The 14,403-nt window shown below is 44.3% G+C and overlaps 1 protein-coding gene across 3 annotated transcripts in view; it reads left to right on the top strand.

The window, feature by feature from the left end:
• The window catches only part of LOC121711549 (serine/threonine-protein phosphatase 2A 56 kDa regulatory subunit gamma isoform-like), a 44,458-nt gene extending 37,353 nt beyond the window's left edge, over window positions 1-7,105 (top strand). For all 3 annotated transcript variants that reach the window (XM_042095227.1, XM_042095228.1, XM_042095231.1), the window contains 2 exons: window positions 3,384-3,500; window positions 3,804-7,105. In XM_042095227.1, coding sequence (XP_041951161.1) covers window positions 3,384-3,500; window positions 3,804-3,935 — 249 coding nt within the window. In that variant the 3' untranslated portion in view covers window positions 3,936-7,105. The remainder of the gene's footprint in view (window positions 1-3,383; window positions 3,501-3,803) is intronic.
• The last annotated feature ends 7,298 nt before the right edge of the window (window positions 7,106-14,403 follow it).

The raw sequence follows: 14,403 nt of genomic DNA, 5'->3' as shown, positions 1-14,403 counted from the left end.
CGTCAATTCAACCAGGGCCCACGCACTTAGGTCTCAAAAAATTCTGAAAAAATTACCAGGTGTACCTATGTTACCCAGGAGACACACTGTAAAATTACTCTTATGTAAGATCAATACTTTCCAAGATACAGCCAGTTTTACAGGGGGAGGGGGGTGTCGATTTTGTTCGGCTCTTTTTTTTGTCAAAGTTCACAAGCCCACAGCACAAGAACTAAACCATGTAGGAGGCTCAAATTTTGCATGCTGGTACATAAATAGGAATAGTATGTAGCAAAATCGTCACGTTTGGTCTGGATAATCCTGCATGGTCATAGCTGTCCCTCAAAGTTTATACAAATTTTATTGGAGTTTTTGGCTGGGCTCTGTTTAAGCCTTCAGAAGACATACAGTATATGTACTCAACATAGGCTCTTGATATATTTTCCTTACTGAGATAAGTAGAAACACTCTCACAAAAAACAATGAACAGAAAATAAATTCCTTCAGGGTCTGAACAGCAGACCTTAGAAGTCTAAAAAATCATTTTGGTTCTCATTTTCAGAGCACCTAAACACCTTGTGGGAATATACAAAGATTTTTTAAATATTTTTTTCTTTATTCTCAATGGTCTTTTCTTTTTAAAAACACCAATTTGACTTGTCTTATGCAAATCTTTCTTTTTCACTTTCCACCCTGAACATGGGCAAAATGCACCATTGACATCAATATGTTTTGTATAGAGCTACCACAGGTTACTCTATACAACCACAGGTGGCAGTGTGGTGACTATATAAAACATATTGATGTCAATGGGGCATTTTGCCCATGTTCAGGGTGGAAAATAAAAAAGAAAGATTTGAATAAGACAAGTCAAATTGGTGTCTTCAAAAAGAAGGGATCATTGAGAATAAGGAAAAACATATTTAAAAAATCTTTCTATATTCCCACAAGGTGTTTGGGTGCTCTGAAAATGATAACCAAAATGATTTTTCAGACTTGTGAGGTCTGCTGTTCAGACCCTGAAGGGATTTATTTTCTGTTCATTGCTTTTTGTGAGAGTGTTTCTACTTATCTCAGGCTCTTGATTTATTTTCCTTACTATGTTGAGTACAAATATGTCTTCTGAAGGCTTAAACAGAGCCCAGCCAAAAACTCCAATAAAATTTGTATCAACTTTGAGAGGCAGCTATGACCATGCAGGATTATCCAGACCAAACGTGACGATTTTGCTACATACTATTCCTATTTATGTACCACCATGCAAAATTTGAGCCTCCTACATGGTTTAGTTCTTGCACTGTGGGCTTGTGAACTTTGACAAAAAAAGAAAGGCTGGACAAAATCGACACCCCCTCCCCCTGTAAAACTGGCTGTATCTTGGAAAGTATTGATCTTACATAAGAGTAATTTTACAGTGTGTCTCCTGGGTAACATAGGTACACCTGGTAATTTTTTCTGAATTTTTTGAGACCTAAGTGCGTGGGCCCTGGTTGAACTGACGTGGAATGACCCAGTAATTAATTGCATGTCAAACTCAAAACAACTCTGTCCAACCGACACCAACAGACACTGACTGAGGGTTCTCACTGACCCTTTTGGTGTGTGTTTGACACACCTGAAGCCTACCTGTCGGGCCCCCTCTGTAGGCCTTTTCACACAGAGATCACGCTAAATTTGCGGGAAGAGGAGACATCTTTTTGCCGCAACGTGTGTCTGAAAACAAGGTGAAAATTTGCCGGCCTGCTGATCTGTTCACATGATGTGGCATTTTGGGGAGCCAGGAGACAGGATCAACTAGCAAATTAAAATGTGACGTGCAAAAGGGGGCGTGTAGAGTGATAGTCCCAAATTTGCTGAACTACTTGTGAAGTAGCCTATTCATCACAGACATCACATGTATCACACGAAAGAGCTTTTTCTCAACTTTTAAACGATGTTGGTGGTTAGTTGTTGTGGTAAACGGTTTGCGAGAAAAGTAACTTTAATTTGATCATATTTTCTGCGCCCGTCTTCCTACCCATTCATCTTGGTGGAATACTTCGCGAACTTTCCCTCAACACATGACAAACCATATATCAGAATAAACAGCAGACCTTACCGAACACAAAGGTGTAAAGCATTCCCCTGTACAGTTAGCCATTCCAGAGTAATCCGGTTTTAAATTTGCAGCAATGTCTATATGCATGTCTCCAACTTTGGGGTTCGCAATGTGTTTAAATTGTTCAATACATGATTTTATAACAGGCCAAATACAAAATAAATGTTACAAATATCGCCTAGATATCTGTAAACATTACAATCAGAGGATATACATATAGGGCAGACAGACGCTCATGAGTTCATGCTTTGTTCGCTGGATTTTAGGTTAGCCTATTATGGCAACCGATTACATTCCGAGCTACAGTCAACTCTAGCAGGCATTAAATGACTGGAGACTTTGTGAATTTTAAGATTGTCATAATGTGCTGTCTCTGCTTTTGCTGCTCTTGATCAGTTAGATTTATTTGCAATCTCCTGTGTTGGGCTGGACATAGCATCGAAATGCCCGCCCAGATTCACCTTTCCACCTTAACCCATTCACACTGGTGCCGGAACTTATCGATTCGGCAAAAAGTCTAGGCTGCTTGGTAGTAAATTTAGCGAGACACTTCGCCCCGCCGTTCCGCCTCGGTCTATGTGAAAAGGACAGGCGTTCCGCAAATTTGGTACATAAAACATACATTTTGCAGGGATTTTGGCAGTGTGTGAGGGCCATGTGTCAGCGCAGCGACTCCGCCAGAAACCTCTGAGGGCTGGAAGCCACAAACTGCCCATCACTTTTCCATCAGTCTTAGTCACCTGGCAGGACACGCTCAGACAACGCTAACAAGCTAGCTATTGGTCCTTCACATGACCACATGCCATAAAAACATCTTGTGAGGATGTACAAACTAGTTATCTGTGAATACCTCCAAAAAGTGATTCTAAACTGCTGTGATTGAGTTTCTTCGTCTTGTTTGTTGGCATGTGGTTTCAGTGGTGTTGTCCACAGTGATTCATGTGAATGTGTGGTCAGTGCTTACTAGGGCTGTCACTTTATGTTCGAAAATCGATTGCACAATCAATTGGACCAACCAAAACAAGTTTCGAAAACTAAAATATGGAATTGATTTTACCCAAATATGTACACTATTAATTTTAAACAAATTTAACAAATAAAAAAAAGATGGATGTAACAAAATTCACAAACAAGCAGAAAAAGAAAATAAAGAATTCTGGAAGTGCAGTAGGCATTATGAAAGCTAAAAAGAAAATTCCAAACACCACGCATTTATGCTTGTGTTTGTACTTTTGTGTGTGTGTGTGTGTGTGCCTGTGCACGTGTGTACATTTGTGTATGTGTTTATGTGTTGTGTGCGTTGTAGTTTCAGACGTACGTGGACCCGTCCGGTCTGGGCAGCCCGATGGACATGGAGACGGACGGGCCTCTGCTGGACGATGTCAACATGCTGAGGAAGAACGTGGAGGAGGGGGCCACACAGGTAACACACATGGAGTCAGGAGTCCTGTACACACACACACACACACACACACACACACACACACACACACACACACACACACACACACACACACACACACACACACACTCGCATTGATGGGAGTTTGTAAACATTTGAATCCCTCCCATGACTCTCTTCTGATAAACTCAACACGGTCATCCTCTGCTAGTTTTGTGGTGTGGAATGCTTGAATGTTAGTCCTCATTTGTAAGAGACAGCTAAATTAATAAATGTAAATGTACGTGTGTGTGTGTGTGTGTGTGTGTGTGTGTCTGCCTGCAGCCCCACGAGCCCCGTAAGGAGCGTCCCCTGGTGCGACGCAAGTCGGAGCTGCCTCAGGATGTGTCCACCGTCAGAGCCCTGGAGACGTACCGCCGTGCCGAAGAGGTCCTCACCCCCGCTGATGCCCACTAGAGGACCACACAAACACACACACACACACATACGTCCCCAACACAGGACAAGTTAGGTCTAGGAGTCCATTAACCCTCCAACTCCATACACACACACATGCAGAGGCCAGGGGGTCCTCTGGCCGTCGTCTAAGAGCCCAGCCCACTCTACTGACCCCCACCCCGCCCGTACACTGGGCATTTTATGTCCGTCGTTTTTTCTTTTCTGTCAGTCTGTCTCTTTTATCTCTCTCTTGCTCTTTCTCTCTCTCTCTCTCTCCCTCTTCCTCTGTTCTCAGGTCTTTAACCCCCCACCCACCCCTGGCTTCACAGCAGCATCGCTACGTGCCTGTCCACCACTGACGGTCGATCAGACTGCGTCTCTAAGCAAACCCGAAAAGTGGCAACAATGAGAAAGGTGCCTGGCATGGGCTGCCGTCATGGACTTGAGTAGAAAAAAACGACGTGTGTGTGTAGATGTGTGTGTGTGTGTGCGCGCAACAGAGTGGACTTCGGAAGGACATGGGCAAGGAGAAGCCCCTCCTCATGCCTCTTGACCCATGAACTTTGACCTTTGAGGGGTAGTGGGGTCAGCCGCTAAGGCTGTGAGCTCTGTGCCTGTGATGGCTCACAACTGTATGTATGTATGTATGTATGTATGTTTGTTTCTTTTTTAACTGTTGGTTTGATTTGGCAATGGGGACTGTCAGCCAAAACGTGTGTTATGTCACACAAAAGATACTATTATTATAATAATTATTATTATTATTAAAAGTTTCTTTTTAAAAAAAGAAAAAAAAACATGCTGACCTATTAGAATGTGGTGAAGGCAGAATTGGACTACTCTTCTGTAGAAACATAGATTTGTGCCAACTTGAGTCTATTTTCTTTACTCTTTTTTTTATTTCTATTTTAATGCTGTATAATACTGTTGGCAATACCTTCACCCCTGGCACGGCTTGGTGGTTCAAACAATGGTCTACAAGCCGGCATCATAATGGAACAACTTCTTCAGTGTTTGGTTTTGTTAAAACATAGAAAAGCTTTTTTACACACACACACACACACACATAAATCCTCCCATTCTTCAGTAAGGAGTTGGACGCTCTCTGCCCCACACACTCACCTGATAAAATGCAAAATGCGCACGCTCCAACTCTACACCTCTCTTTCTCTCTCTTCCCCCTCTCACACACTGTCTCCCTCCATCTCCCCTCCCCCTTGAGTCGTGTGCATGTGAATTTCCAGTGCAGCCGTGTCGGCTGGTCCTCCAGCAGCGTTCCTCTGCGGTGTGCGCCGGCATCTCTGCCCAGATATGGGCCCTCGTGCCTGGGGCCCCCAGGGCCAGTTGGCTCCCGTCCTCCTGCTTCTCCGGGGGGCAGTACGGCCCACAAACGGAGCTTTTCATTCGGAAGCCTTTGCTCAAGCGGAAGAGCACAGAGGGCCACCTGCGGCCTCACGCCACACTCCTCACAGTGGCATGGGACAGACCTCAGCCTCTGGAGAGCTGAAGGGAAAGACGCATCTGTGTCTAGTGTGTGTGTGTGTGTGTGTATGTATACCTCATCATCTGCTGCTTATTTGATTTGGCTTAAGAAAAAACGTATTGCCACCCCTGACAACTTTCAGCACATCCGCAACGAACCCCTCACCCCCTCCTTTATTTTCAAAAAAAAAATAAAGTCAAATAATTTTAACAGTAATTTTATCCTGACCTGCCACAGAGAGATGGGTTTTCAGACAGCATGATGTCTTTTTTTACGTTGATTCAGTGAAGGCAGCGGCGTCTCGTCAGTGCAGACAGCATGGACTCCCATCAAACATCCCTAACTACCCGGACACTAGTGGAGGTGAAATGACCAGACTTAGTGTATGCCTAAACGGAAAGGCAAGAGCGCCCCTGTGTGGCCACAGATGGTAGCACTGGACCAACCGCTGGTCAGGTGAGGCTACTCACCTGTAGGAGGCTGGTAGATGGTAGATAGCCAAAGAGGTCACTGAACATCCAACGAGCCCTTTTATATCGACTTAAACACCTAGATGATGGACGTGACGTGTGTGTGTGTGTGTGTGTTTTGGGGGGTGGATTCGGCCTCTCTCACAGTATCCACCTCTCTTTGTGTGTGTGTTTGTGAATCTGTCTGTGTCGTTTCTGTGGGTGAGCCCTCATCCTTCCTCCCACTCTTCAGTGTTTGGTTCCCTGGAACTTGGGACCATTGTTTGATTCCTCAGTTCTCATGGTTCCCCTGAGCTGGGGACCGTTGTTTGAACCTCTACGTCGTGTCCCAGGCTGGTGTTCTGCTGAAGCTGGTGTTTTGGGTGTCCTTCCTGTCTGTGAAGTGTGTCAAGATGCTTGCGAGTTTGTTTTATTTTGTCTTCTTTTGCCTGCGAAAGCTTGTCCATGTTTGAATGTGCAAACTGTAAATAGAAACTATCCATGATTACATTTTCAGTTTATTTTTGTTGGTTTTGCTTTACTTTTCTTTTTTTTCTTTTTCTTTTTATTATGGAAGAATAGCACTCACCAATACTTTTTCATTGACTGATGTCCCTTGTAGTCGGACAAGAGTAGTGTGTCTAAGGATAGGTCTGTTTACATGCGTTTAGCATCTCCTCTGCTCTCTTCCGAATGCTTTTTGACTCATGAAGGGTTCTCACAGCCTCTAACTAGGACTCCATTGTAATTTCATGCCACCATGTTTGGTGACTGTTGTTCTTCATTTACATGGCTTTAATTCTTAACCTCCTGAGGCTTTTAATTTAATATATTTTTCTTTACAAAATATTGCAAAGTGTCCTTTAGTATGCGTCTTGTACTAAATGGCTTCATATATTGTATATATAATGGACTTTTATTTTATGCTGTTCTATCTATAATAAATGGTAGATTTCATATTTTGTACAAAACAAAAAAAACTGTGTACAGAATCAAAAGGTTATCAGCAACTGCAGAGTCACAGACTTCTATACATGTAACTTTTTTGCATTAGATCTGTTTAGAATTTGAATTCTAACATTTTTTTATGGATTTGTAATTGGAGACATTTTGGTTTCAGCATTTGGAGCGTCTGTGATGCGAGCCCGTATTCATTAGCCTCGTGTGTTTACTCTTCTCTTCTCTTCTCCCAGCGTCTCAAGTGGTGTATATCTCTATATACAGGAAATAAAGCAAACGTGAGTTTTATATTTTCATCCAGGGCAACGACCACAGTAACTTGTGTGTGTGATTGTGCCCACATGTCATGGGTTATGTGTGTAGATGTGCATGTATACATGATTTAAAGAGGTGCAGGTGAGATAGGTTGAGGTCTGGAATGTTTATTTAGTTTTCTGAGGCCATTAGCCTCTTGTCCTTTGGAAGAACCTTATGAATGGCCATTTGTCTCACTCACCCAATCACAGTAGACAAAACGACCTATACACTTGCTGCTATCACCCCTGTCAACATGGAAGGTGGACACTAGAGCTACAATGAATACTGATGTCAAAATAGTAATACATTGCATTTTTAGCACCCCACAAAAAGAACCAAATAGTCTTGCTTAAATACCCAAAATACAGATTGCTTTTCCTGACTTGTTGGTTGTCATACATATTTGCAACCGCAATACCCAAGCCTGATCTTGGGAGGGATCATTTCTCAAAGAAACAGTCCACACTGAAACACTCAATTATGGCGTGCAACTTGGCTGGTGTGGCTGAAAATAGGGTTTGGTGTTGGATAGGCCTTTCCTGCCACCTAGTGGTTAAATGATGCACGTTCATTTTCTCTCCCTTGAATGGAATGGTTGAGGGCACTTTTATATGTTTCTTCTTTTCTAGCTTGAAAGGATAAAGGAAATAACTTATCATGGTGTAGGAGTGTAAGTGAATGCAGCCAGCTCCTCTACAAAACGGATGATCTGCTGGAGATGCCCCATCCCAAAGCAAAACGGCCTGAAGCTGATGGTGTAGGCTACAAGGCAACCTTTTGAGCAGCGTTAGGCCTTCTAGGCGAGGTATTGTTGACGATCCCATTGATATTGGGTAGCTTTTTGTCTGGAGAAATGTTATCAGTAGGCGAATTATCATGGTCATCCAATCAGACCACATCAGGTTATGTGGTTGCCCAGCGACATTGCTCAAACATTTGAAGGGCAAACAGGTAATAGCTCCCTCCACTATTTCGCCAGGAAGGTTTGATTTTTAACCCCTGACGCCGAGAAACTTTTTAAGTTTTAGGCCTACCACCATTGCCATGTGGGTAACTGATGTTTGAAATGAATGCCTCAACCGTCGCTTTTCTCTATATAAACACTGAAATGGAAAACGTATGTCGAGACCACTTCAGTAAGTTCACTTCAGGTTAACATCTGCGTTTTGCATTGGGGCTATATAGCCTGCATTACATAGTCGGAGAGATACGTGACAGGACTTGACTTTACAGGATGTCTACAGATAACCCCGGAGTAGCTGAAAAGCCTCTGCTTTGCATCTGAATGGTTTTTGAGTCATTCTGATGGAAGTGGATGTGTTAGAAATAGCCAGTGTGACCACATCTCTGTGTTTCCATGGGGATGTGAGGAAACAAGTGGGTGTGCATGACCATGACCTATTTAATCAACATGAAGTGCTGTGCCGGATTCATTTTTCTTTATTGAAGTTTTGTCATTCTGGGATCTTGGATAGACAGATTGATAGACAGACAGAGCTAATAGGCTGCCACTTACATTGGTGCTGGAAGTGAAGATCTTAGGCCTACTTTAGTTAATATCCATGTCTAGTATGTAACTAAAATAAGTCTGTATGAACTGCGACGCCTCAGATGTGTATGATGTGTGTAATCTATTCGAAAGCTTCTCTATGGCCATAGTATGACTGGGTAGGTGGGGATGGTTAATCATCCTGTCATTATGGCCCCAGCTCCATTATTAATATGCCCTCGGCCTCTTCATCCAGCCAATCTGTCTGAGAGAGCAAGAGAGAGACTGTGTATTACATGGCACAAGCATGCTAATTCCCCAGTTTACAATACTCCCCAAACACACACACTAACACATACACTCCTGTAAGTCCCTTTCACAGAACAGTGCTTTATGAGACCCCCTGCTCTGCTCTATTATTCCACGTGGGCGAGAGCAGCACAGGTTGTTTGAAGCTGTGCGTGTGCACGAAGGCTGTTTGATCACGGTGACACATCTTTAATCACGCAGCACGGCCACAGGTTCCACCAGAGACAGCAGGAAAGAGAAAAAGAGAGAGAGCGTTGGGCTGGATGCATCATCTGCAACAGGGCCACAGTGAAGGTATTCCATTTACTGTTTTTCCTCTGCAAATGATCAACCTAGAAAAAGCCCTTCTGTAACTACAGCTGGGTGTATATGGACGTTCTTATGAACAAGTGGTTCATAAGTGGCTCTGGCTCTGCGGATGTCCTTGATGATCCTTTCAAGGTTCCCTCTCTCAGGTAAATAACTCTCTCAGGGTCTACACAAGCAGGCACAATGGTGCAGTTAGTGGATGCTTAATGGTGCAGTTAGTGGATGCTTTGCTTCGTTCTGTATCTTTCGTCCCATTTGAGGTGCTTTTGTTGGAATGGCTGAAAAGAAACAACAGTAGAATGCCGAGTCAAAACATGTTGTTTTTTTTATTTATTTTTTTTAAAAACAATTCATACTGCACTTATGCAGCTCTCTTCAGCTCCTCGGTTACTCTGGAAACGGTTGTGATTAAATGGAGCTCAATGGTGTTTTAAGCACCACACAAACACACACACACACACACTCAATGGTGTTTTAAGCCCCACACACACACACACACACTCGATGCTGTTCACCGTCGACTTCAAGGCACCTAACCCTGACCCTTGCCTAACCCTAGTGCCTTCAATGCAGCGCTGCCTGGAAGATGACGTTGGGGGCTTAAAACACCAAAAGGCATAAATGGATTGCCAGTTAGGGAAACAAGAACTGTGGGAGGTTGCAGATAACCAGGTCAATTTTGGTGTCAGCTGCTGATGGGTCATCAGCTGAAAGGGTGCTGAACAACACTGAACAATGAGCACATTCATGTGCTGGTTTGATGAGCTGATGACATTACTGCGGCACATGCTGCAGGAGTGTGGGGACTGTACAGACAGACAGACAGACGGACGAATGAGGGCAATGAGTCCAAAGAGGGCCACAGTGACGGAACCTTCCCTTCAGGCTTACGACAGACACACAAACACACACACACAGAGGAGGGGAAGAGGACGAGTTGGATTTGAAGGTTTGCAGGAAGATTTCAATGAGAATTTAATGTTCTCTTTGACTGACTGGACTCTTCAGGACAGAAAGCAGTACCAGTTCTCAAAAGAAATAACCTAACCTAACCTAACCTATGTAGCATGTTGAAATAACCTAACCTATGTAGCATGTTGTAGCAAGCTGAGTGGCAGAAAAAGCAGTAGAAACATAGCCTGAGGCATCACGATCATATGAAAGCATTGTGTTTGATATCAACAGGTTAAGTCAACCAGCGTAATAAAATATGTTAGTCAGAAATATTAAAGACAACAGGTTAAAAAAAGTTACAGACCGATCAACAAGGCAGATGAGGCTAAGTAAAATCGTGTGTGCAATTGGTCGTGGACTTATGCGCATGAAAATGGTCAAAATATGCCGTCAAGTTCAAATTATGTTGGCCCCGGTTGATAAGATGACTACAACCCTAAATCAAAAAAAAAAAAATCACCACCCTCTGCAGTGCTTTACGGTCGTGGGCAGAGCAGTTGCCATACCAAACTGTGACACAGTTGGAGAGGATGCTCTCGATGGTGCAGCGGTAGAAGTTCACCAGGATCTGAGGAGACAGATGGACCTTATTTAGTCTCCTCAGAAAGAAGAGACGCTGGTGAGCCTTTTTGATCAGGGTAGAGGTGTTAAGGGTCCAAGAGAGATCCTTAGAGATGTGGACACCCAGAAACTTGAAGCTGGTGACACGCTTCACCTCAGTCCCGTTGATGAGAATGGGTGTGTGTGTGCCAGCTTTAGACTTCCTGAAGTCCACAATGAGCTCTTTGGTCTTCTTGGTGTTGACAGCCAGGTTGTTATCAGTACACCACGATGTTAGGTGCTGGACCTCCTCCCTGTTACCCTGGAAATCCAGAGTTCTCGCGAGAGCACAATGGAATTGTCTCTGCAAGACACTCGTTACTTTTCCCCCAACATTCCGGGAAACCAGCTAAACTGATGAAGACAGCGCTGCAACGTTGGAGGACAGTACACATTGGTCATAGTGTTATCCGATTGCGTCGAAGTCCGAAACCATTCAGAGTAAACATGGTCTAGTGTTATCCAATTGCGTGCAGTGAGATTTTTAAATGCATGCTTGTTGCCGCCCCTCGAGTTGGGCCATTACATTGTTCTTGGCCAGACCCTTAATCTTTCTAGGTTATCGTTGTTGCTGATGAGACCAATCACCGTAGTGTCGTCTGTAAACTTGACAATAGTGTTAGAGCCATGTACAGGTGCAGTCGTAGGTGAAGAGGGAGTAGAGGAGAGGGCTCAGCACACATCCCTATGGTACGCTGGTGTTCAGGGTGATGGTTGAGGAGGTGTGGTTATCTAACCCAACAGACTGAGGTCTGTTGGTTAGGAAGTCCAGAATCCAGTTACAGAGGGAGGTATTGATGCACTGAGTTTGGTGATCAGTTTGGAGGGGATGATGGTGTTGAATGTCGAGCTGAAGTCAATGAACAACATTCTTACAGGTGATGCTATTGTCAAGGTGGGACAGGGCAGAGTGAGGTGCCATAGAGATGGCATCCTGTATGCTCTAGCCCTGTGATATGACACACACACACACAGTCACACACACACACACACACTGCAGATTTAAGGTAAGTGTCAATGATGTCATGAAGCAGTGGGATAGTACTATACCCTTATGGAGAGGGATAGTGTCTTAACATTTGTGAATGTGAGTGGATATTACATTGGGCCATAGTAATATAAATGAGACTCCTGATGATAATGCTTATTGTTACTGTATTTATTTGTATGATTAATATACTGTGTTCATGTTAACTTATCAGAGCAATGCGATGTCACCTGATACTTACCTGAAGCCGTTGTTAACCCTACAAACCCAGCAGTGGTTTATAATAAGACAGACATGTTGCAGGCGACAGCTCCAATGTGCCGGACATGTAGGTGGAACTCGTCTGAGCCTGAGATCATAGGTCCAAGCATCTCTCTAGTTCTTCCTCCCGCCCCCTCTGCGTCCTACCGATCATCAACAGCCTCATGTCTGACTGACAGCCTAGAGGGCCAATCCCTAATCCCTGTGATCTCCACCTCTGATTGGCTGGCTGAGGGCAAAGAGTCAGAGTTTCCCAACTCAGAGAGGAATTGCTCAGTAAGACGACCCAAGCTGTTCACTCAGACCAAATTACATCATCTTTCGGGTACGGGCAACATGAAGACCTGCAAACTCACATCAACATGAAGATCTGAAAACATTAACATCGGCATTAAGGTCTGCAAACACACATCAACATGAAGATCTGAAAACATTAACATCGGCATTAAGGTCTGCAAACACACATCAACATGAATATTTTGTGTTACATGTCAGCATCAAAATGCTATGCAAATTAACAAACCAAAATCATGTGTATATGGGCTACTGTTAAATGTACAGTATTTGCTTGTTAAATGTGAAGAGTCACTGCAAAGTAGCCAGGGAGATTAAGATGATGCTGCTGCACCACAACAATTAACCAGGAAAAAAATAGATTGTGATAGGCAGTGCTGAGATATCCTTAAAAAAATCATCATAAAAGAATTATTAAAAAAAATTGTTCGGTGACATTTTCAGTGTACTCGCCCTGTGCTTGGCTGTCTGTCATCCCTCCCTCTGGCCCTCTCTGTCGCCCCCTGTCTCTCCTCCTCGGTGGCTCAGGTCTTTGAGTTCACTGGGTTCGTGTGTTGACAGTCGTCATGCTTTTTTGCCCCAGAATATTAATGCTGCCTCAACTCCCCCCCCCCCCCCCAACCCCCCCCCCCCCCCCCCCCGTTATGCTCCTGTGCTGACAAAAAGGAAAGAGAAAAAAAGAGAGCGGGAGTGATGATGGGTGCCCAAAAAACTTAATAAATAAATAAAATCATGCCAGGATGGTGCCAGCTCATATCACCATGGAAACAGAGCGCAGAACTTTTTAAGGGTCAACCCTGTTGTGAATATGCCCAATCATGTCGAGACAGTAGAGCTGAGCAAAAAGCCCTTGTTCAGTTGGTTTAATTGAGAGAGGGCTGGAGAGCTTGTGTGTGTGAGAGAGAAAGGGAGAGCGCATGAGGCAACGTGTCTGCATCGGAATAAGTGCATATTTCACATGTTTTAGAGAGAAGTGTGCATGTGTGTGTGTGTTTGTGTGTTTGTCTTCTACGTCAGCATGACTAAGCCTCACACACTCCACATTCAGATGAACAGGAGATGTGCTCCCTTGGTACCACTAAAACAAGTTTGAGAGAGAGAGAGAGAGAGATATTGAGATATTGTGTGTGCGTGTGTGTGTGTGTGTTAGTGTGAAAAGGGAATGTGAAGAGATCAGCATGGAGAGAGGTAGATAGAAAGCCTGAGAGGATATAAAGCTAGAGAGAAAAAGACAGACTGAGAGAGAGAGAGACCAAGAGAGAGAGAGGAAAAGGTAAAGAGATCAAGATGGAATAGAGAGAGCCTGAGACAGATGGAGAGAGAGAGAGAGAGAGAGAGAGAGAGAGAGCTGACTCATGCTAGCATTCAGGCAGAATCGGGAGGGAGGGTTCAGATGAGGCTACTGGCGAGATGGTTTTACCCCCCAGAGTTGCTACCCAGCCCAACCACCTCCATCGCCACCGCCACCCCCGCTGCCGCCAAGCTTCTCAGGAGCCCCCCGCTGACTTCCTGCCCCCAACAGCACCACCCCCCTCCATTACCACCACCCTACCCTCAGTAGGCTGTCATCACTGCCTCCAGCACAAGTGCTAAGTGGAGCCCCACAGAGAACACACACACACACACACAAACACACACACACACTCCACCAGCTTGCGTCACAGACGAAACACAAACGCACAACCTCACCTGACCCATCTCTTGACACACAAACACACACACACAGACTCCACAGCTATGAGTCTCAGACAGATACACATGAAATACTGCATCACCAGAGAATACACACATACACACACACACACACACACACACACATACACACACACTGTAAAATACAGCCCCGTATCCCAGTTAGACAGATACGCAGTGACAGACAGTGTCCAACACACAGTTGCACACCACCATCTTCTGTCTGAGACACAGACATAGACCCACACACACACACTTTCACGACCACCCTCTACAGACTCCATAATCATTTCATATTTTTTCATGACCTACTTTTCCTGTGGGCTCATTCTCAGCGAGACTCTGGCGTGTGGGTGTGGGTGTGTGTGTGTGCGTTTGTATGACAGGGGTTGAGATGAGTA

The sequence above is a fragment of the Alosa sapidissima genome, chromosome 6, assembly GCF_018492685.1.
Source record: "Alosa sapidissima isolate fAloSap1 chromosome 6, fAloSap1.pri, whole genome shotgun sequence".
In the NCBI taxonomy this organism is placed as follows: domain Eukaryota; kingdom Metazoa; phylum Chordata; class Actinopteri; order Clupeiformes; family Clupeidae; genus Alosa; species Alosa sapidissima.
Note: the sequence above shows the minus strand (reverse complement) of the source record. Positions and strands in the feature narration are given on the sequence as shown.